At 44.3% G+C, this 24,645-nt stretch overlaps 1 protein-coding gene across 4 annotated transcripts in view; it reads left to right on the top strand.

The window, feature by feature from the left end:
- Positions 1 to 20,052, top strand: part of TMTC1 (transmembrane O-mannosyltransferase targeting cadherins 1) — a 252,560-nt gene extending 232,508 nt beyond the window's left edge. For all 4 annotated transcript variants that reach the window (XM_090043366.1, XM_090043367.1, XM_090043368.1 and 1 more), the window contains 6 exons: positions 7,602 to 7,737; positions 8,658 to 8,802; positions 9,426 to 9,563; positions 10,981 to 11,103; positions 12,779 to 12,856; positions 13,647 to 20,052. In XM_090043366.1, coding sequence (XP_089899492.1) covers positions 7,602 to 7,737; positions 8,658 to 8,802; positions 9,426 to 9,563; positions 10,981 to 11,103; positions 12,779 to 12,856; positions 13,647 to 13,787 — 761 coding nt within the window. In that variant the 3' untranslated portion in view covers positions 13,788 to 20,052. The remainder of the gene's footprint in view (positions 1 to 7,601; positions 7,738 to 8,657; positions 8,803 to 9,425; positions 9,564 to 10,980; positions 11,104 to 12,778; positions 12,857 to 13,646) is intronic.
- The last annotated feature ends 4,593 nt before the right edge of the window (positions 20,053 to 24,645 follow it).

Genomic DNA, 24,645 nt, shown 5'->3' on the forward strand with positions numbered 1-24,645 from the left:
AAAAAGCTGACACTGGAAACCTAGGGTATAAATAATTCTGTTGAGAATAGGACACATTCTGCAAGTTCTTTAGACAATAAGGTTCTGAAAAATGAGTACTATGCCTGAGCAATGGTAATCATGGCAGCTTTTCTGGCAAAACTATGTATGTGTCCAGTCAATGCTCTTGTTCAGTAGTAGAACCCTTCTTCCTGTAGCCAGAGTTATACTATGCCTGCCAAGCAGAGGAAGGCTTCTGACATCTAGTAGACAACTGTCAATTCTCTGGATCATAGTATACGTGTAAGAGATCTAGTCAGGTGCCTGATGAGTGGCTGACAAGCCCAATTCAAGAGTGATACACCTTGTTACAAGTTTCACAGATTGTTACGTTACTGTTCAACAGATAACCAATCTCGAGAGCATCCAAAGCAGGACCTTTTCCCCAGCTCGCCTGCCACATCTTGATGTTATCAGAATATTTAAGGAGGGGTTCAGTGGTGTAACAATCTGTGTCCCCGCTAGGGGTACTCAGTTTGAATGTGGCTAACCTTGGGGCTCCGCCTTCCCTACACCCTATCCATTCACCAACCGTAGGTGCTCATGTTTTCTCATCTGTTGCAGCAGTTTCAGCCTTTCATATTCACTCAGCTGTCTTCAACCTATGTCCAGTCATCTGATGCTTCAGTGAGTTGCCACTGGACTCTGAAGTTTACATGGTGCCTTTCCTCAATCTCTGGGTGCTAAGTCCTGAAGCTGGTCCTTGCTAATGGGACCACAAGAATGTTGGCCCAGTGGGCCTCTCAAAATCATAATTAAAGAAAAAAAAAGAAGAAAGACTGCACCAAGAAGGAACTAACTATCAGGGGGCTCAGCTAACCCCTTTGGCTTTTATATTCTATATCTCCCCCCTTTGGGAGATAGTCCGCAACCAGAGGCTGGAGCTTGAAGCCCCACACCAGCCTACTGGGGCTTTCCTGCTCCACTCTAATGAGGCCCCTGTTGCCCAAGTGCCCCACTGCCTTGGCATTCTGAGGAGCCCTCTTCCCTGGCCTGCACTGGCTTGGTACCGGCTGCCTGCCTCCTCTCTTAGGCACTGTCAGTGCCTTTTAAACTCTTTGTGGTGATGCCTATGGCTGATGCCATCAGCCAGGCACCACCTAGTTTGGTTGACAGCAAACTCAAAAACCAGCACAGCGGTGCTGTGCATTGCCTCGGTCCTGGCTCTCCCTGCCCTCCTCACTTTCTCCTATGACTGTCTGCCCAGCCCCCTTGGAGTCAGCCAGGTGTAGGGCTGTGTAAAACTTTGGCAGCTGTTTCAATCTGAAATGAAACGGAAGGCTCTGAAACATCTGTGAAACTAAATGAAACCATCTGAAACATTTCGGAGATGTTTCAGAAAATTTTGGCATTTTGGAGCCAGGCTTTCAGGGAAACAGAAACGAAGAAGAGGGAGGGGGAAGAGAGAGGGAAGGACTGCTCTGACGTTGACATCTATAGCTGGCCAGCATCTGTGATCTGTCCCTGAGGTCCCTTCCAATCCCAGTGCTTTGGGGGAGGGACAGCAGCCTACTGTCATCCCACATGCAGATCTGGGGGCCCATGCCCTCTGGGAGGAGTCTGACACAGCCAAGCAGTCTTCCCAGGGGGCACAGGCCCCCAGATCTGCAGCAGCATCACTTGTCTTCCCAGTGCTTGGCGCAGGTTGTGCCAAGCACTGGTCTCAGCCAGCAGTAGCAGTCTGCTGTCATCCTGCCCACAGATTTAGGGACCTGTGCCCCCCCCAGGAAGAGTCCGGCACAGCCCCGCAGCCTTCCTGGGGCCACGGTTTCTAAGTGTGGCAGTCCTGTGTACTCCAACGTCTCTGTGTTTAGCATTTTGTCTGACCACTTTATTTTCAGGATCTTGTGTAGGCATCTCATGCGGAAGCCATTTAGTCTCCTGATGTGCCTACCATACACATTTCTGAACCATAAAGCAGGGATGACAGTATGCAAGTCTTGTAGATCAGCATCTTCACCTTAGTTGATAGTTTGTTGTTATTCCATGCACGTTTCTGTAATAGCCCAAAATTCTTAGCTGCTTTTCCGAATCTGTTAGATCAGTCTGATGGTCAAGATTCCTGATGATTTGTAGAACCCGAATAGCAAAAGCTGTCCATGATGCCAAGAGATTTACCCTCCAGAGTGATGCTAGGCACTGGTTCTTCCAGTCTTCCTGAAACTAATTGCCAACCCAAAGTTCTTGCATGATGCAGAAAATCTGTCTAAGAGATTTTGCAGGGAAGATTCACTGTGGGCAACCAAAGCCGTGTCATTCACAAATAGGAAATCTCTCCAAACTGGCTTTTTCACCTTGATTTTTACTCTAAACCTTGCAATGTTGAACAAGCCTCCGTCTAGTCAGGTTTGAAGATAAATGTCATCATTGCTGTCCTTAAATGCATGAAGAAGTAGGAATGAAAAGTAGATGTTAAAGAGCATGGGGGCTAAGACACGCATTAGTTTTTCTCTGCACTTCTCTTGCAGTTGCTTGACTGAAAATATATCAATGGTGGAGCATCCTGAGCAAAAACCACATTGACTTTCAGAATAGATTCTTTCACCTAGAGATTGTAGCCTAAGGAGCATAATGCGAGTGACAGTTTTTCCAATGATGTTCAACTTGTAGAGTTGTCACAGTTGCTTCTATCCCCCTTGTTTTTGTATAATTGTACAAACCAAGCATCTTTGAAATCTTCTTTCCAACAGAGCAATATAAGCTTATGGAACTTTCAAAGTAATTCATCGTTGGCGTGTTTCTAGATTTCAGCAGGCAAGCAGTCATTGTTGGATGCCTTGTTCCCAGGAATTGATTTAATGGTTTTCTGCAAATCTTCTAGTGTAGGCTCATTGTCCAAATCCTTCATAACTTCGAACTGTGGTAATCTTTCAAGCTCTTTGTGTTTGATTTCAGTCTTGCTGAAGTATAGTATTCCATAGTGTTCAGTCTAGTGTTTGAATAGTTTTTATCAGTGACGACATTTCAGTTTAAGTCTTTCAGCAGAGCTATTTTCTTCTGGACTGGACCAGTTGTTCATTTGATGACTTTGCGGCAGACTAAGGTATGGTCAGTGTCACAGTCAGCACTGTAATAAGATCCTGTGTGCAGGATTTCTTTCAGGTGGTTGCGCCTGGTCAGTACTAGATCTAACTGGTGCCAGTGCCGTGACTTTGGCTATTTCCACGATGTCTGTCTTGTAATTTTCACAGCTAAGTAGGTGTTGGTAACACAGAGATTTTGATTTGCACAGAGTTCTAACATTCGCTGGCCATTTTCATTCATATTACCAATTCCATGTTTCCACAGAATACCAAGTTAATTTTCCAAGGTACATCCAACTCTTACTTTGAAGTTGCCAAGTATTATAATGGTCTGATTTCTGTGAGTTTTCTCAATCTCTTCTTGAAGTTGTTGGTAGAAAACATTTTTGTTTTCATCACTAGCTTGAAGGGTAGGCACACACAAAGACACTAAACAGCATGATGAAGCCATTTTATGTATACACTCTGAGCATCAAATAAATACAGCAATGGTGCTTTCATGGAAAGATAGTAAGCTGTTTCTAATAGCAAAGCCTACTGTCTGCTCTCTCCTTTCTCCTGCTGGCTTCCCATGCCAGAGTATGGTATAATCATTCTCTTGGATCAAACCTGTATCTAAGTGGATCAGTGTCAATTCCAAGTCTAACCAGTTCATATTTTAGTAGTGCCATTTTCCGTAAATCACAGTCCGAATCAAATCTAAGCATCGAAGTTCAAACATTCTGACATGCAAGCTGCTTTATTTCATTTTGGCCAGGATAGATTATGTTGGGGCATGGCATTTTTGGCCCACCTTTTCTACACCTTCCTCAAGAGAGACAAGCAGACTACCTCTGAATAGGGCTGCTTGGACACCTTGGTAGCTGCCTCAGGCTCCTTATGCCCCTGCAGAGTCCTACCACCATCACACTGAGACCTTCAGTGCCTAGGCAAAAGTATGGAGGACTGGAAGCTTCCCAAGATAATTGAAAGGCCAGACCGAGTCCAGATGTTCAGTGCCACAGCAATTGTAGCTTCTGTCAGAGCTTCTGTCAGAGGGTGTGTTTCTCTCATGGTGATGTTTCTTAGCCTTACTTCAATGAAGGAATGCCTACAAGACAGTGGGGGTTAGGGTTTTGAGGCATATGGCCAGGTATGACCATAAACTGAATCCAACTGGAGGGCTTGGTAATGATGTGGTGGGGCTACTCCTGGCAGGGTAGTACCTAAAAAGTACCACAATGGTACAATTTCTTTAGCAGGTGTGGGCAAAATGGCAGATCCAGACAGTGGCCAGACTCCATTTCTCAGCAGCCCCTGCCCGTGTCACTGTGGGCGGTTTCCATGGAGATCCCAGTAGTGGTGGGGCTGTGATAGCACAGGGCCAGGGTTTGCAGGAGACTGGCCCTAGCAGCTCTGGCAGGGCGTGTGGCTGGGCAAGGAGCTGCTCTGGGACCTGGGTTGGGAACTTGCAGCAGCGACAGCATGGCCCAGAGCCATGATTGCAATGCGGGTGTGGATAGCGGTTCTGCCCCAGCTCTGGACCATGCTGTCACTGCTGCACGGCTGGGTGGGGAGGTGCGCTGGCCCTGAAGCACCTCCCCACCCAGCCTTGCACCTTGCCAGTGCTGTTGGAGCTGGTCTCCATGGAAACCCTGGCCCTACACTGTCATGGCCCCACCACTGCTGGGGTCTCCATGGAAACAGGCCTCAGCTACTTGGGCAGGGGCTCCTGGGAAATAGAGTCCACCATGGGCCTAATCTGGCCAATGGGCCAGACTTTGCCCACCCCTGCTGTAGAGTAAGGCAAGTATAGGGCACCTCAAAACCATTGTGACACAAGGTGCATATAGATGCTCCTATTCCTTTTGCTGGCTGCTAGGGTCCTTTCAGCCACTCTCTCAGGGTGCAGTTCGTTCTCAGGCAGTACAGCTGCTAAGCAAAGCAGTGCATAGCTACCAGAAATATAAGAACACGTATGTGCTCTGGTGGCTGAGTAATGGCAGGTCAGAATGAAATGGCTTGCCATAAAATGTGCAGAGGGCTAGATTCTTAGCTAGTGTTTCTATACATAGAGCTGTATACGGTGACTTTTACCAGCTGAGGAGCAGGCCAAATATTTGCAGCATTGCTATGTGAACATTGTTCCTGACACTTTTCTGTTTGAATAGCTGGAATGAAAACTGTGCCACATTGACTTAGTTTGTAGTTTGTATCTAGCCTCTATGTGGAACATACCATGAGATCCTTCATTACAACTGGCAATACAGTATATACTAATATATTGTTATCATGAGAACTCATTCTCCAGGGATAACATTCTGGCACCCCTCTTCGGCAGAAGGTGAACTTCAGCAAGTTTTAAATACCTGGGACATGGATGAATTCTTATAGTTGTTCGTGTCTTTACCTAATGATCTGTTTCTGTTCTTGTGTCTAATGAGGTAATGTTTTCAGGTGCCTATTAGTGTGTGGACAGGTAAGATACAGGGAAGCAGCGCCACCCAATGGTTTCTCTGAAACAAAGTTCTGGATTCTATTCTACAAAGCAGGTGTTTTCCATTGATAAAAGATAATCAATGGAAATAAAACAGGGTGGGAATTAGCAGGCTATCAGAGTCTGCAATGGGTGCAATGGGAGCCATAAGTACAAAGGTTAAGAGCAAGGTAGGCCAATTTATTTTCAGCTAATAGTTTGTTTGCTCTCAAATGCAATTTTCTGTCCACCTGAAACTATTTGAATTTAGGTGAAATTAACAGAATAGTTTTGTCAGAAGAAAATGCTGGCCTAGATTCACAAAACTTAGGAGGGTGAGATGGTGCCTGTGCCACACCCACCCCCTTTTAACCAATAGTTAAAGCGACCCAGCAGTTATCCAGATGTGGGACACCTGGGTTAAAGTCCTTCTTCAGCCTCAGGGAACTTTGAACTCACATTTCCTGTCTCTTAGGAAGGTGCCTTAACCATCAGGCTCTGCAGTATTTGGGGTGAATTACACTCAGCCTTTACTGGGTCTGTTCTTTTCAGAGAGCCTAATAATGACTCTTTAGCCCAGTGGTTTAGGAAGAGAGATGCCTGAGTTTCAGACAATACAGCTTCAATTTCAGCTTCAAACAATATTTAAGCATTCCTAAAAAATGCAACAGTAGCAACAGGGAAGAACAAGACCAGATCACCCCAGCATGCCTTAGAACAGTGGTTTTCCACCTTTTTCATTTGTGGACCCCTAAAATTTTTTGAATGGAGGTGCAGACCCCTTTGGAAGTTTTGAATGGAGGTGTGGACCTCTTTGAGTAAGTGTAGGTATTCACATACTTTTGGTTGATCATAGTCATCTTTTGTAGACCCCTTAGATGTAGCATGCAGTTCCCCGGGGGTCTCCGGACCCCAAATTGAAAACCACTGCCCTACAGCAAGGGGCTTAGTTGACTTCACTGAGAGGTGGGATATATAGATTCAGGACCCCTCAGGCAGGTAGGATTAGAATAGGAGTGTTCCACATCCTGAAACGAGCACCCTCTTCTGCTTTTGTTTTTTGAGTGCTGCATGAGTCCTTGTCATAAAAATGCCTATGGTGTTTGTGTTTCATGGGGAACACTGTGTTTTTTTCCATCAGAATGCATTGTTTGTTTGTTTTGGCAACTAAACCCCAACATACTTCATTTAGATTTAATGTTACATATTTTTTCAAGCCTCTGAATCAAAAATCAATTCTTCACGTAGCTTTGGGCTTGAGCGCCTGCACCCACCCAGGAGGTGAATGAGTAACTTTCTGATGGACATGCAGGGCAGCTTGTTGCTCTTAGTGTGTGGCTGCTGGACTGGAATTGATCTTCCCCCAAACCACCCCACAGAGTGGTAGAAAACAGTTTTTGCTATTTGTCCTTCCACAGCAGTAGGCCAGAATGAAAAGAAGTGAAATGCATCTTTTCTGTTTCTCCCTAGAGTTGTTTTTACTTTATATGTTGTAAAATAGTTTCTAAAATGTTTTCTTCTCCAGATTGCCAGGGCTTGAGAGAGTGTCTCACAGAGTCTCTCTCTTCTTATCTCTGTGGGGCCCACATGTCCTTTCAGTTGCAGTTTATGATCTTTGCTGCTCTTACATGAGAACACAGTAACTTGTTTCCTGCAGACCCAGTCACAGTAACAAAATTCATTTTAAAACCAGACCTGAATGTCATGTTTACATTTGCGTGCAGACTCTACCCTTCACACTACCACAGGAGGAGTGTTGTCTATTGGGAATCCTTTCCTTGGCAATCATGCCCAAAGATTTGCAGAAAGCAGTGACTAAAAGCTTACCTCCTAAATCCCAATTCTGAACATTCAGACAGTGCATTTCTATTTGGATGGCAATTTTCCCTTGTGCATAGTCTGCAGAAGAAAGGAGACAAGATTCCTGTCTCACTATGGTTCCTACCCATCAGCTGCTCTGAACACTCAGGAAATGAGTATTTGGCAACCAATGACGATCACTGAAAAGAATCAGAAATATGATTGAATGCACAAATGTTAGAGGCTTTCATGTGGCATAAGATTAAATGCTTCTTGCTCTGCAGGGGCTCCTGAGAGAGCAGTGTCCCACTACCAGCAGGCCATCCAGCTCGGCCCAAATCATCACGTTGCCATGGTAAACCTGGGCCGACTCTACCGCTCTTTGGGGCAGAACAAAGAGGCTGAAGCGTGGTACAAACGGTAAGGATTTGGGGTGGGAGGGATGACTCTGCCCTTGTCCTTTCCCACATCTGGTCTTTGTTGCATGACCTTATAAAAGTCTTTCATGACCTTACACTAAGTCTTTAGTGTTTTAGTCTTTCAGTGAGGATTCTTTTTTTCTCTCTCTTCATGTGAGAGAGTGGTTTGCTGCTGTTGCTGGATCTGGCTGTTTTACAAGGGCATGCAGTGGATCAATATGTTTTCATTTGGTTTTTGGCTGTCCTGAGTTGCGCAGCAAGTGTCTTGCTGGGCTTCTCTTGAGCCAAGCCCCCAGGATGTATTGCACTGCTTTGAGCTGAAGGGCTATGGCCAATTCTGAGTTTAGTAGTTTCTCAGTGTCATCAGTAACCCATTAGTGTTCTGTCTGATGCACGCTGCAGTCTGCATGTGCCACGTTTTGGCTGCACATCGCATCCAGGAATTCAGGACCTCCTTTGTGAATCAGTGGATCTCTTGTTTTACTGGAACCTCCCCCAGTGCCTGCTAAGCAAACAGTTCCTTGGGGTTTGCCAACAATCGGAGGAGAGGGGGGACTTTCCTTGTGTCTCCATGTTTGGAGCCCTGGTCTTTGTTCTGTCTGAAGATTCCTTTTTTTTTAAGATCTTGCCTTGCCAGCGCAGCTGCAGACTTGAAATCAGTGTGAAAACAGTCTTTCCTTGTGTTTTTGAGCTGACAGGAGGGATCGCTGCTGAGGGCAACCCCTTCTCTGACCAGGGAACCAGAACGCTGCCTCAGCAACTCCTTCTGTCTTCCCTGAGTCAGGGAGAGAGTTGGTATGGCACTGAGCCTCAAGCTCAGAGCGCTAACTCTCATGAGCCTATTGGAGGGCAAATCCCTCCCCGGTCTTCGGCCCTGGTCCCAGCATCACCTGAAACCTCTTCATTCTCCCCAACACTCAGAGCTTTGAAAGTCTCACGGAAAGCTGAAACCCTGTCCCCACTTGGAGCGCTGTACTACAACACGGGGCGATACGAGGAAGCATTACAAGTCTACAGGGAAGCTGCAGTGCTGCAGCCTTCAAACAAGGAGATTCGACTGGCACTGGTGAGTATAGAGCTCAGACATTCAGGGAAGAGCCATGAAGCACGGTGCCTGGCAGCAAAGACAGGTGTTTGAGGGAGGTCAGTCACAGTGTGGTGCTCTCCACATGGACCATGTTTACTGTGCATTCTCCCTAGCTCAGGGGACTTTGCAAGTCTTCATTTTTAATCTCTTCCTTGGTGAAGTGATACAAATTGTTTTCTGTATCAAAGGCCAGACCATTCCCCTGCTACCTACCTTTCTTCTCAAATTTTTATACTGTTAGGTTCCATGTTGTAGTCACTCCCTCTTTCAGTTGAAAAGATCAGAAAGGACTTGCCACAGAGTAAGGCAGGACTGCTACTTGACTGGCTGGAGAAATTCCTGATGAGCAACATTCAATCATTCCTTCCTCCTTCAAGATGTTACTGAACCAATGCCATTTAGCTGTCCCACATCTTGCTTGCCCAGAGAGCATAAGGCTACAACTAGAAACCAAGTTCTATCATACATCGCGCTATAGCTGGGACATCATAGCAAACCTAGGTGACAAAGATGGGCAGGTTAGCCTGTATTGTTCGCAGCATGTGTTTAAAGGCACGGGCACTTTAAAAAGTAAATATGACCCTTTTAATACTGATCTGTAGGCCCAGGTTTTGGCAATGATGGGGCGAACAAAGGAGGCTGAAAAGATGACAAACCACATTGTGACAGAAGATGCTGAGTGCCTGGAGTGCTATCGCCTTTTATCAGCCATCTATAGCAAGCAGGAGAATTATGCCAAGGTACAGTGAACTCTGTGTGCTGCTGTCCCAAATGCACACAGAGGGCTTGGGAGGAATTTTAAACTCTTTCTAGTCAATATACAGACCCTGAGCTGAGATGTGTAGTAATAGGCATCAGTGATCAGTAGGGATCTTGGTTTTCCCCAGTGAAAAATTACAAATTCTGTGATAAAAAATTGCAGAATCTCTGACACCCCCCCCCCCAAAATCTGTCATTAAAATGAAAGGCCACTATCTATGTAGGTGTCAGTTGAACAAAATGTTTTCTTGATATATTTACAATTTTAAAGCAATTTGAAAGCCTACCAGTGCTTTAATCGCTATAATAAAATAAATTCCAAATACCTATAAATTTCGGCATTTGATTTTCAGTTTTTTATCATGGAAAATCAGAGCTCTCCCAGCCCCCTTAGCTCATAGAACACAGGTCCAAGCCTCTCACTCCTCAGCCCTGCTGGTGCCACTCACTCCTCTCCCACAGCTCCCCAGCCCCCCTCATGCCCCTCACTCCCCCCTGCCCCCCAACCCTCTGGCCCTGCTCATGCCCTTTGCCCCCCCACCCACAGCTCCTTGCCCCTCCCAGCCCTCCTAGAGGGGGTCTCCAGTTGCCAGGGCTATGGGGCTAGGGATCCAGATCCACAGCCACCTACCCCCAGTGGGAGGTGGTGGCTGCTGCAGACGAGCAGAGCTCAGCTCCCCGCCTGCTGCCTGCCTGCTGTAAGCTTGGGTGGGGTGGGGCCAGCTCTTTGACACTACACACTTTCAGGGGATAGGGGGGGACCTGTGCCCCCCAGATCTGTGCATGGGGCAGGGACAGGCCTCCTCCCCTGGAGCCTTCTTAGCGCAGCAGGTGCAACCTGGCACTGCAGGGTCCAGCAGGGCCACACAGGGAAGCTGCTTGCCACTGCAAGCTCTGTGCTGCCCTGGCAAGGCATCCCCTGCCTGTGTGCCAGCAGCAGGGAGCACAACCCCATGCCCTGCAGCACTGGGTCGTACCCACTGGGCTGTGGAGGCCCTGGGAGAGGGCAGCAAGGTGGGGAGCCTGAGCCCTTAGCAGGCACCCCACCCCAACCCTGCACACAGATCTCGGGGGCATGAGTCCCCTGTGCCCACCTGGGACTGCATGCACCACTGGGGAGCCAACCCTATCCCCCCACTGCTGGATGAGCTTCCTGCAGGCCCGTCCTACTCCCCACCAAGTCCCTGTGGCTGCACATTGTGGCTCTGGGCCCCAAATGCCACATACCGCCCAACTGGGCAGCAGCCCCAGCCCTGCCCAGCTCCCTCCCTCCCTATGGGGGCCTCAATACCCACACCCCCCACTTACCTGTGGGAGCTAGTCTTCAGGCTGCCTGGGGCCATGTACATGCACATAGCATCCCCTGCCTGTTTTAGTATCTTTTTTCTTTTTCTGCAGGCATTAGAAGCTATAGATAAAGCTCTTCAGCTGAAACCAAAGGATCCAAAAGTCATATCAGAGCTCTTTTTTACTAAAGGAAATCAGCTAAGAGAACAGAACCTTCTGGAAAAAGCTTTTGAGGTATTATGGCTCTAAATCGGGGTTTCCCAAACTGTAGTACATGTATCCCTGGGGGTATGCAATCCATCTCTGGGGAAGGGGTTGTGTGGGAGAAATTGTGTAATGGTGGATTTAAATTTCATTATAATAATAATTGCCATTTACAAGGTTAAAATATAAAACATATGTTGGTAGGGGTATGTGGGCAGCTGGTAAATCTGGAAGGGGGTATGCAATAAGAAAGTTTGGGAACCTCTGTACTAAATCATGTGGACAGTCTTATAGCTTAAAGAAATGAAGTATCTGTAAATAATACTCTCCAGGTAGTATACCTGATGCTTGCTTAGTTTTATAGCTATTATTCAGTACAGATGGAGTTATGGATGGGTGGTATCAATTCCACAGTTAAAATTACAACTGAGTTCCCTTTGTGGACCTGGATTCCATTCCCACACTCTTCTGTTTTGTAAATATGCCAAAAAACATGGAACCAAGATGGAGCTTTTCTACTAAAGTTGAAATAACATAGATAAGGGGGTCGTGAGGAGCACAGCCAGACTGATCAGACCCACAGTCTGTCTGGCACCAGATCCATTATCTGACAGATTATGCCTATCCTGTAATGACACCATATCCTGTCAGGGACACTCCAAAACATGCCCTATCTATGCTTTCCCTTTACATTCAAAGCCCAGACATGTGCCAGGAGGCTGTTCTGGGATCATCCTCAGAAGCTGCTTTTGCAGAGACTGAGGGTCTGCAGAAGGATGTCTTGGAATGGCCTCCTGGGTACTGTTCTGGGTTTGGAGCATGTCAGCAGGAATGAGCAGGTAGGGTTTGCTCAGGAGCAGCTCTTCCAGGACACAGTGATGTTGCAGTGTAGATAGGCCCACATAGCTGGCTCCAAAGAAGGTGCAAGTGCCCCTCCATAAGTAGATGTCAGGCAGTCTGTTCTCCTCACTACACTACATTGGGTATCACCCTGTTCTCTAATAGAGATTGGCTTAAGCTGTGAAACATGAAATGTTTCAAAATTCCTTCCAAAATGTCTGTTGTTAATTAACAGTGGTCATTCTGGATATCCATATAAAAAGCCTTAGAATCCAACTGGGGGAATTGATTGGGAGTCCAAGTTTTTTATGAGTTTTCCTCACATATGTAGAATTAAAATAAAGGGGGGTGGCAGGTATAAGGCTACCTAAGGCCCTTGTTATATCTTCACACAGATTCCATGTTGTAAGAGAGGCTGCAGTCAGTAACAAGTTAAAAACCTGCCTATGTTTTCTCCCTGCACATTCATGGCTATGTTGAGTTATGGAGACACTTTTATGATGTGAGTGGCACATACGAGGTGGCAAAGGGAACAATGAAGTGCAGAGCATCCCTGCAGATCAGGATCAGCAGAAAATAATGTGCTGTCATAGATGTTGCCTTTTATTCTCCACGGGACACTGCAGACACAGCAAATTTTCTGAGATAGGCCTTTTCGAGAGATGGTGCCTTTCATTTGTCTCTACTTAAGAATCTGAAACTCAACATGTATTTTGTGCATAAGAAAAACTAAAGGAAGAACATAACACTGGAAAGAAAATAACTCCTTAAGAGATAGGGTAAAGACGGTCACTCTTTCCACTCCAGTGTGTTTTTTAATTGGAGGCCCAACATTTTTAGCCTAAAGACAATTTTATTTATTTAGAGCTATAAACTGGCTGTAGAGCTGAATCCAGATCAAGCCCAGGCCTGGATGAACATGGGAGGCATTGAGCATATCAAGGTAGGAAAATCAGCTGCCCTTCTGTTGAAAAAATCAACCATATTTATTCTTCAAACCAAAATGGCTTTCAAGCAACCAAGAGGTGCATGCTGAATGTGTATTAGATATCCACCTTTGTGCTTGATCCAGAGTATAACATCTGTTACAGCCCCAGGTGGAGAGCTAAGTCTCATTGACTGAGAACTCTTATCAAATAATTTAAAATACACATACACTTTGGGCTAATTATGGCTGTACTATGGGAGGGGCAGCATCCCTTACAAAAACAGGCTATTTTGCAGCTTTCCTACCTCCAACATCATCTTGCTTGAATTAATGTCTGCCTTAGACGTATGTGCCTGAGTTGCCTCTTTACATTTCACCTTTCCTAACTCCTTTGATACTGGCATCAAAGGCATAATACTGATACCAGTTGCTGAAGTATTCAGAAATAAGAAGTCACCATATTTTCAGCTTAATCATTCTGAATTGGCTTTAGAGAGTCTAAGCAGATTGGTTGATAGCCTAAAGCTATTGCAAGAAGAAGAGTTATATTATCTCTTCATATTGAATGTGTCAACATTATTTATTTCTGCTACTTGCCATTTTCTAGTTGATCTATTTTAGACACAAAGTAGGTTCTTTAAAAATAAGTTACCAGGTTTAATAATGAGTGTTATATTGTTATTACAGGAAAAGTGAAAATTTATAAATGACTTCCACTAGTCACTATAGAAGTTGCCATTCTCAAGAAATGGTGTTTCAGTGTCAGAGAATATGAATGACATTTTCCCCCCACACTTTTTTATAGGGGAATTATGTCACTGCACGTGGCTATTATAAGAAAGCTTTAGAGCTGGTTCCAAACAGCAAGTTGCTGAAGGAGAATCTGGCCAAACTGGATCGCTTAGAGAAACGGTTACAGGAAGTCCGGGGAAAGGACCACACGTAGAACTGTGATAATGGTAGGAGGAACTTCATGTCCCCTGAAGATAGGAGCATGGTGGAAGCCCGCTGGCATGTGTGACACTGAAAGAGCTCAGATGTGACTCAGAATGAAGGAGGATGAATTTCAGGTGCACGTCTGTTCATCACCAAAGTTTCTGCAGGGTGTGCTGAAGAATGGAGTGAAAGCCCTGCTTCAATCAAGATTCATGTTTGGGTTGTACTCCTTTCACTATGATTTGTGGTCTAGTTGGGAAACTTGCTGATTGTTTTCCAAACTAGGCACACTGTATAGGGGCAAAACTCTCATCCACTGTGGCAGGAATAGAGCGTTGCCTCTTGATACTCAACACTGATGTATCTAGTCCACTTAGAGTACTACTGATGGGCTCCAGTGCATGTCCCACAAGTTTTTCTAAGTCAGAAAGATGGTAACAGTAATCACCAGAGGCCCTCAGAGGTAATTTAGGAATCCAACTTGGAGGAAATAGTGTTCATTTTTAAGGCTCCAGTAGTGGCTTTAAAATGACCCCAAGAAAAGGGAGAACTATGTCTGAATATAATTCTGTCTAGGAATGCTGATCCTATGGCTTGTACAGCAAGTCCTTTGAGGAAAAACCTCAGCTGAATATTTTTCTCATAAAATAATCCTTTTTGTAACAAGATTCATTATATTACAATACTGTCAAATTTCTGAAGGCTTTTTCACCCCAGTCAGAATAGTTTTCTATGAAAAAATTGAAACCATTCAAAGAAAATAATGTAAAGTTTTAATATGGCTTTCCCACACCACCTGCCTTGGAGGGAAAAAAATCCTGGTCAAAACATTTTATCAGGTAAAGCACAGAGATATTAGGAAAGATTTGAGTGATTGGATTCTTTTTAATAGCATGGGAATATGTTTATCATGTTGATTTTTTGCCAAGTTCCCCCCTTTCTGGATCTTGGAGGTGAGTTATATCTGATCACTCTAAATCTATATATTTTTAAACGTGAGTGGGAAGGCAAGTTTACTTCAGATTTTAAAAAACAATTCCAAGTACTATTTATTTAACTTATAAATAAAAATGCTTAATATATTTTCTCTGTTTGTAAAGTTGGATGTCATCCTTTACAATTGGCCATGCAGCAAGTGGTTGTGACTTTCAACATGGCACCACAAGGTTGTGCTTGAATAATTCTCCCTACTGGTGGTTCTAGAGCAATTGGATGTAATCTATGTTGGACCAAATTTTCCACCTAACAACAATGCCAACACTGTTGGCTTCACTCGGGTTGCACTAGTTCAGTTGAGATGGGAATTTGATTGGTTATCAATAACTGCAGTAGTTAAGGAAGGTAGATCGGACAGTGACTGAGGCCCTGTCCTTTCACTCAGGACAACAGATCATATCAAAAGTCTATTTCTCTCATATTACCTCCCATCAGGAAACCATTGCACAGCATACTGTATTGCCAGGTCTCTGCTGAAGAGAAGCCCAGGGTTTGGAATTGATAGTTAGGTGGGGATTGCAGTGTATGTCAGGGAAAGTTTTGCAGCAATGGCCCATAGTATGACTGACTTTAGAAATTGGCAGTAATGTGTCAGTATTGTGGGCTCTAAAGCATAATAGGTAAGCATGATCATACCATAGTTTAGCAGTGACTTTATCTGTTTTATTTCAGGGTTTTGATTTCTAATTGCTGGTTCTTTCAGTGAAGTCAATGACTCCAAACAGCAGTCTCTGAATTAGAGGGGCTTCACACAAGCACAAGTGTCTGCCCACCTGGATCTGGTGGCTGGGCTGAGGTATAACCATGGATGATTCTGTTCACCAGGGAGCTGATGCTGGAGTTTAAGAGGTTACCTTCTGCACCTGGCCAGGTGAATCTCCAGGGGCTTGGTAAGACCATGGAGTCAGAAGGGCTAAGCTCTGAGAACACATTTACACTGTCCTGTAGTGATCCCAGGAGCACTCTTGAGAAGCAGGCCCTGCCTGCTCACTCCCACCCAGCATGGGCTAAAGTCCAGAATGAGACAGTATAGCTGGTTTAAAGTGTGCTCAGAGTCGCATCCAGGCTCTTTAAAATGTGCCTCTTGGTCAGGGCAGGTTTCTTGGGGCACACTGTCCCCCCCAGAGACATACAGACAGACCCTGAGGGGCCTTATATTACTCTGCTTCTCCCCCCTCACCAGCCTCACTTCATATAAGGCCAAGTAAACTGCAGCCATGATTTGCCACTGGCATTTTCAGGTGGCAGAGCTATAACGTTTCCCTTCTCTCCTAAATCCAAACTACCTGCTTTTCTGCTAAAGGACTTATTGTCTTTTTGGACTTCCAGGGCATGTCTACACATGCACCCCATGGTACAGTTGTTACTGCACCATCGTTTCATACTTGCTTTAGGAAGTACTAAATGATGGCACAGTAACAGCGAACCTGGCAGTGTACTGTTATTTTTAGCATCTACATCGCCATAGCAACGGGTTACAGCGATGGAGCATCAGCATCACGGTTTGTTCCTACTAATGAGCTATGTCACCATAGTGCATTGCTACAGCAATGTAGCATCACGTGTAGACATGCCCCCAGAGTCAGAGCAGGAGCAATTATCCTGTCAGTCAGTTTTGGACAATCCCTTGTACCTACCTGATGATGGCTATACATGCAACTTGGTAGGTCCCTAGTGAAATCATCACTCTGACATTATTTGTCTGCGGTAGCTGTAGGGTTTCAGGCTTTCCCATAGCACAGGGAGGGAGTAAGCCAAAGTCCTGAATTGGAGCTAACAGGGAGAAAATGAACTTTTAGCTACAAAGTCAAAATTGGCATCCCTGGAGGTCAGGCTGTCAAATCCTGTGAAAAGCTATGTAGTCAAAACCAGATCTAAAATGATCTCTGTGAATTGTCAATTCCCTAGCTGCACAGCAGTGGGATTATACCAATGTTTTCAAGGCCCAGACAGCATATGTATATTCATAGAAGCCCATAGCACTTTAAGTCATAAGTAAAAGATGTTTGCCTATGTTTTCCAAAAATGCGTGAAGGGGGTGTATATATACAGCATCGTTCAGATAAAGCTCTCACCCTTTTCCCCCACAGAACTTGCTCACTTGGCTGTCAGCAAAGCTTCCCTTTAGAAGAGAAACTTTTCAAAGAAGAATATAGGGATTAATCCACTCTACTCCCATCTCAGCTAAGCATACATCATTTTGAAACTGAGCCTCTGTGTGCTAATTTTAGAGCAATAGTGCCTCAGTCTTGCATGGCATGATCTTTATGCGTGTGTAGAGGTTCAGTGAAATCTGTGGGATGCAAGACAAGTAGTAAACATGCCTTGTCTAGATAACTCCAACCCAGGAATGTGAGGTGTTCAGTGTTATCAGCTAATTCTCACCAAGTTTAAAGGGACTGAAGAGCACTCAGTGGCTTACATGGTAGAGCCCTTCATGGATGACGGGCCAGGGTCCTGATGGACAAGGATTTCACAGTATGGTGTCACTGTCAAGTACTCTAACTTTGCTGGTGTATTGTTTATAAAGATGCTAATATCAATGCTGGAAGCAGCTCCCAGATCAGGAATGTTCAAGCCATGTTTTCCTGTAACTCAGTACTTTGAGACCTAACTGAAGACACTCGAGGCATGAGAATAAGTGGGAATGGAGTGGGTGAGGCACATGAAGGAAATCTGTTGGTAAAAGCTGTATAGCATATACATTTTTCCTCAGAAAAAAGGTAAGTTAGATGAAAATAAAGAATATATATTCTCCGTGCCACACATGTGGTTTTAAATTGTGGCCAGTGAAGCTATTTTTTAAATTTTAGAAAAGTTGTATTTTTTTAAACAGGATTATTGAGGACAAAGACTTTTTGTTTGAACTTTGGTTGAAAGTTTCTATCAGGTCAGTCAAGGAAGACAAAGGAGGTGTCATTACCACGTTAGCATTTGATTAAGGCTATGTTGTCCTGTGCAAGTACATCAATACAGAACAGCTATCTGATGTCTGTCCAAGATGCAGGAAAAGATACCATCAGACCCCTGGCAACAGGATTCCAGCACTAGCTTTGCAGAAAGGCAGCACAGAATCACCCCTGTAATGTGTGGTGGGGGATTTAGCAGTAGGGCAGGTGTATGCTTGTAGTTGTGCTGTCTCTGCTTGCTTGCTTCAGCCTTAAACTTCAGTTGCCTGCCAACACATGAGAAACCTGCTGGCATACACTGGCAACATATCAGTAGAGAGTGAGGTTTAATCCCATCTGAAATAAATCCTAGCCTATGCACAGCTGTGAAAGGCTGAGTATAGACTTTCATGAAGCAAATTTACAACGGTTTTAGGGACAGGAGAAGAGAACTCATTTAAATAATCCCTCTTCCCCACCACCTCCAAACTGCACTTTCTGGCCCAAACCAATGCAAATAATAATATAAAAACCAGGTAATATAAACTGATCAATTATTCCCCAAGCTTTCCAGAGCCCCAAACTAGCAAAGCATGTGTACAGCTTTAAGTGCACAAATAGTCTCTTTGGCTTCAATACTAAAATGCTTGGCTGGATTAAGGCTTGAATCTTATGAAGCGTTTACCAGAGGTGAGGATGAACAATGGTGTGTTGTTTGCAATAGGTTATCTCACCCAAAAGGAATTCTTTCTGTGAAGATAAGTAGATTAAGTTAACTTGTGTGCAAATGGATATTATTCTAATTAATTATAGGAAACAGCTGCTCTTTCTGGTTTTATACATCTCCTAAAAGAACAAAACTATAAATACTTTGGTTTCTGCCTATGAAAGTACTCAGCATGCTTAGCACATTATGAATGCATATTTTGCTGAAAACCATAGTAGGTGGTGGCTCGCTCTTCCATGTATGAAGTGGCATTGTCTAATCCTCTATACCTGTATAGTGGCATATCAGCCCAGTCCAAAGTGAAGTAACTCAGACTTTTATATACTATTTATGCATTTCAATCTTAAATGAAAAACTATAAACAATTCTCTCTCTTCTTCTTTGGTCTTTTTTCACCCAGAACAATACTTTTGACTGATGGGGCTTTTGGAATTTTTTTTGTTTTGTGTGGGGCTTTTTTAAACATCTTGTGTTTTTAAAATATGCATTCTTTGCTTCTCCCCCTTTCTTTTTTCTATTGCTCAGAAGAAAAGACTTAAGGAGGTTGTTATTTTTATCTTGCTTTTTATCTTTGGGCTAGATTTTCATTAAAATGTATAGGGAAAATTGTCCAAATTGACACACCTACATATCAGAGAAAATGGTACATTAATTCCTGATTGAAAAAGACCCCAAACAAGAGACAGTGGACTCTGTAGACACAAAGTCATGCTATCTTACGTATGGGGGCTAATTTTCTGAGGATGTGAACACCTACCATCTCAAATCAACAGGAACTGCAGCAGCTTAGCATCTAGCAAAATCAAACAACTATTGGGTATATTTTGCCTTCTTTGGAATTAAGAGCATTGACATGCTGGTTTTACTTGCTAGCAAATACTCTGAGGCTAGTTGTATGTGCCTTGATCACCCATCCTCACTTCAGGAAAGCAAATATTTAAGTTCCACTGAAGACAATGCATAGTTACACCTGCTTGAAATGTGTGTGCATTTAATTGTTTGCATACCTGATTTCTAAGGTAATAATGGTGAACAACTTTTGAAAATCTAGCCCACAGGGAGTTTTTGGAGGGCTCATGCAATAGTTTAAAAATGTACAATTTTGCTTTCATATGCATTTAAACAGAATAGCAAAAGGAGAACTTGCTTGACATAATATTGTTGCAGTGTGGCAACATTGCTTTAGGTGATCCCTCTAACTTTGTGCAGAACTTCCTTGCCATGTTTGTACTGGCTTGCTGAAAATTTCTTTATTCTGGGAAATTTCCCCAAACAGCATCCTCTGTGAAAGTTTATGGCTTCTACACATTTATTACTGTCAAGATCACTTTGTCTGAAGTGGGTGTCATACTGCATTTTTGTTCTATCATTTGGGAGTTATTTGCCTTGGTTATTGTTCATATGGTTCTTACATTTGTATCTCTTATTTTATCGGTTGTGCATCTCTCTTTTTTTGAAAAAATAATACCAATTAGATATATTTTAAAATTAAATGATCATTAAGCAGCTGGATGTATGTCAGTAGTACAGGAATTTGAAGTCTTTTTGCATCTTTCATTGTGGGGTTTATGGATACATTTTGCCTATAATGGAGTTATGCTCAAAGTCTTTCCAAAAGAAAATGTATGTAATGTCTATTTTATATAAAAAGAAAAAAAAAAGAACTGATCTGTGTTGTCTTGTTCTATCATAACCAGAGAAGGTTAGCTGATGCCAGAAACTATCACCTGACCGGCTAAGGAAGTAGAAGGTTCTAAATCTTTTAATCCAGGGGTTGGCAACCTCTAGCCTGTAGACATGGGGCTTTGGCAGCAGTTACTTTCCTAATGCTGGAGCAGGGAGGCGGGCACTCTACCCAAGGGAGTGTAGGGAAAAGCAGCACTGGCAGCTGGGTCCTAATGCCCACTAACTGGCCTGCAGCTTTAAGGTTGTCAACGATTGCTTCAGTCTGATTGGGTAGCCCTGGACTCCCCAAATCATTCCAGGGACTGTTCACAGAGGAAAGGGCTATTCAACATGGGTATCAGCATCTGGTCCACAGAATCAGAGAAAATGAGGGTTGGAAGGGACTACTGGGCTAGGGACAGACATTACACATAAACTGATTTAAGTGATCAGAAACTGGTTTAAACGTGTAATAGAACAGGTGTTCAGTGCATATAAACCAGTTTGAAAATGGCTGAAATGAGTTTGAGATAAACCTAGTTGAATATAGTATCAAATTAACTGATTTGTCTCAAACGCGTTTATGCAATATCTGTCCTAGACCTCTTGCTGGTTTAAATTAAATCCAACTCTTCCAGCATCCTGGCATGTAATCTGGGCTGGGCAGGGCTCTCTGCTTCACAGCAGGGCTGGCCCCTTCCCTCTGCTCCCTGGCTGCAGCTCTGGCAGAGGCTGTAGGCATCTGCCTGGCTTCTGCTCCCCACCTCCCCTCCCCACTCTCTGCTAAGCAGGCATTCCCTGTCCCTCACAGACATCTCTTAGCATTAGCTAGCAGACCACATGCTGGCTACCTCTGCGCTGTGGCACATGGGACAAAGGCAGAAGCAACAGTTAGCTGGTAATGTCCCTTTGTTGTTTTCTTAATGAGCTGATGAACACTGAGCTAGGGATGATAAACATTCCCTGTTGAGGATGGGGTGGAACCCCTCCCTGATCATAGCATCCTGCCGGGGCCACCCCCACCCCCCAGCTCAGCACTGTTGAAGGGAATGGAGGGCTGCTTTAGCATCCCCTGGCTTCTACCCTGAGCTACTGCAGGCATGTGCCTGAATTTCCTCAGTCCAGAGAGAATGTCTGTCCAGTTTCAGCCTAGCCAGGTTAAACTAATCTGCAAAGGCTGAATCATCTCAGGCTCAGGGTTTTTGAATGTCTGTCCCTAGCCCAGGAGATCATCTAGTCCAACCCTCTGCTCAGAGCAAGACCATCTCCAGATAGATCATTTCAGCTAGGACTGTGTCGAGCCAGGCCCTAAAAACCTCCAAGGATAGAGATTTCACCACCTGTCTAGGTAACCTGTTCTGTGCTTCACCACTCTCCTAATGAGAGAGTTTCATCAAATATTTATACACATTACTACAGAGATAGAACATATGTATTAGGAAATCTCTGTAAAAGATGTGTGGTTTTAGGTTCTGAGGTATAAAGAGATGGAGAAAAGAAAAACAGGAAAGAAACTCATCTATCATAAGTTTCCTGAGACACCAGTGGTTGCTGACTGGGACCTGTATGCTGATGCATTATGAATGGTAAAATCTATCTTTACTGAAACCTGATTTCCAATCCGTAGAAAAATCTGAAGGAATCCACACAAACCACAATGCATTCTACCATGGCTGCATGCACATACTCCCGTTCAGCTTCCATCTTGGAGGCAGAATTTATGCTTTAAAATCCCAGGATAAAGGATAGTGAAATATTTATTAATGTACTTTGTTAGCTACACTACTCAAGAGGTCAGTTCTGTGTGTAAAAGTCACATTCTATAAGCAATAGTCTCATGGACATGTCCTCCTCAAGGGAACCCTTTCAGCTCAGGAGTAAAGAGTACTTGCTTCATGGTATTGTCTTCCCTTTGTTGACTGCCAGTGGTCTGATGCACCACAGACTCCAGGGGCCAAACCAGAGTAGGAACTGCTTGAAAAAGCCACAGTTCTCTGGAAATGCAAGCAATTCAGACCTGTATTTACCATCCTTTGTAGTTGAGCTCCTCCATGGCCATCACAGGGCAGCCATAGATGAGTTAATCTGATATTAATGCAGTTTCTGCTGTTTCCAGAGAAAGAGCTTGGGGTACTGGAGCAACAGCTCTCTCTTCGAGATTGTTCCTGTCCTTTCACACAAATCCACCAAGTTTAAGAGGTATAGGGTCTAAAATCTATAGCTATTTTAATCCCTCCCATCAAAGGGGACACTTCCAGGTAAACTTGATAACTATAACCTTCCAGGCATGTCTCACAGAATGCCCGTGTGTAATTGTGAAATTTCCATTTGCAGGTTTAGGAACACTGCAGATTGAGTTCCTGGTGGAGGAGAAATCAGTGATGGAGAATCTGCTATTAGTGTAGCTTAGGGGGCATGTTGTCAAGAAATAATGTAGCACCATGTAGTTAGCAATAAAAGAGCTAGTAGGTCTACCCAACATAAGCCAGAGCCATACAGACCTGCTAGCTCATGTCGTAGAATCAATATAGCTGCATTTAGCATAGTGCTCTGAACAAGCTAATTATAAAGCAACTATCACTATACTCCTTCCCATTCTGGAGCTAGCATGTAACATTCTGTTACATTATGTTGGGTAGACATACCCTTTTTATTTCATGCCAGTCCTTCAACTGAAGTAGTTACAAACAACATGCAGGCAACCTACTCTAAGTGTCCCTGTCCACGTACAAATATCTTGGTTCCAGACAACTGTCCCAAGAATTCACTCTAGGTGAACATTAAGGAAGTGAGCCACCCTCCTTGTTTCCCCTAAAAACAAATCAACAAAAACCACCACAAGACTATCAACATAAATATTTCTTCACAGACTATGCTACTCATAGGTTAAGAATGGACTCCTAAGATTTATATTTAAAAGTACCACCTACTGACTCCTCGTACTTGGCACATGCTTTCTGTGCTACCTTAACTCAGGCTGAATAATAACCTCCTTTTCAAGTGGCCCCATTGAAATTAGAGAGACCATTCCATGTGAGGGTTGGGAGCATCAGATTGACCTATTTAGAGGAGAAACGATTTCCTTGGCTCTTTAAATGGTAAACCTAAGGAAAAGACAAGGATCATTCTGGTGATAGCTTTTACAGGACCAAGCTTTTGGGCACCTCATGCTCTTCTTCAGGTCTGGGAACTGGCTGAAGAAATTATCTCGAGGGAGGGGTACATCAAATAGGCAGATGAGCACTTTAAAGCCTCATTTGTTGCAGGGCTTGCAGTGAAAGTGCCTGAAAACCTATAATAGGGAGCTGAAGATTTCTGGAAAGGGGCAATACTAAGCCCCTTGCCCTGTTTCTAGGATCTGAATTCCAGGCCACTCCTCCATTTGCTCTGCTCTCAGTCTTGAGCTACTGTCTAAGGCAGAGGGCTGGCTCACCCTACACACTGTTTTGTCTGACCCCAAGCATTGTTTCTAAAGTGTGAATTTATCAGTGTTGCAAATGGACTTCTTCTGAGGTAAGGGAACAAAATACTGCATGCATTCCCATCGAGGCGGATCCAGGATTTGGTAATGGGGGTACAGGAGCAGCCACCCCCACTGCAGAGGTGGCTGCACCCCCATTCCCAGGCTCCTCCCACCCCCACACATAAGGGCACCCCTTGCTGCAGCAGCCTCTGGGGACTTTTTTTAAAGACCCTGAAGCAGGTAAGAGTCCTCACCTTCCTCTCCTTGCCCCTTTCCTCACTCTCCCAGGGGCCTGGAAGCTTCAAGGCCTCGCTTGCCTGCTCCAGCTGGAGGATGTGTGGGTAAGGAGCATTAACAGCTGTAGCAGTGCAGTGGATGGTAGGGTGAGTTTTCCCACCTTGTCTGGTCCCCTGGGGAGCAGATGTGGAAAATGGGAAGCCCCTGCCCATCGCCTCTCCTTTAACTGTTCCCAGCTGAGCTCATCCCAGGAGCGGCTTTGAAGCTTTATCCCACCCCCGACTACAGCAGCAGCAGCAAGAGAGGGAGTGGGGGGGGGAAGAGTAGGGAACATGATGTGCCTGAGCCTGAAGAAGGAGGAGTGGGATTCTTCTATGCTTTAGAGACTTAAAAAAATTTCCCCAGAAGCTTCCAAAAGCTTCCAATCCAAAAACGGCATGCAACCATGCCATTGCATCCCCTCTGGATCTGCCCCTGATTCGCATACTTTGGAAAGCTGACACTGAGGTTGGGATGATTGATCCTGAGGACAAATGGCTGAGATATTGGTATCTCCTGAGTACAAATACTGAGATATCGGTATCTCCTAAACAACAGATAGGATGGTGTCAAGACCTCAGCTCTGTCTGGGCTGGATTTGTTGCAAACAAATAAACAAGCAGTGAATCAAAGCAATCTCTAGTTCACTCTCTGCCTAAGCTTCCTCATAGGCAGTTACACACAGAGGTGACCTACAGTGATTTTCAAGCAAGGAGACAGTGGAATAAAACAATGTTGTAAAATCACAGAGACAACAGAATTATGAAGCTACAATTGGCCCAGAATAGAAACTGAACCAGCCTTCTCACTCTATCAAGTCTGCATAGTATTCTACATAGATAATATGTGCACT

The sequence above is a fragment of the Crocodylus siamensis genome, chromosome 4 (genome assembly GCF_052110815.1).
Source record: "Crocodylus siamensis isolate JL-2025a chromosome 4, ASM5211081v1, whole genome shotgun sequence".
NCBI classification, from domain to species: domain Eukaryota; kingdom Metazoa; phylum Chordata; order Crocodylia; family Crocodylidae; genus Crocodylus; species Crocodylus siamensis.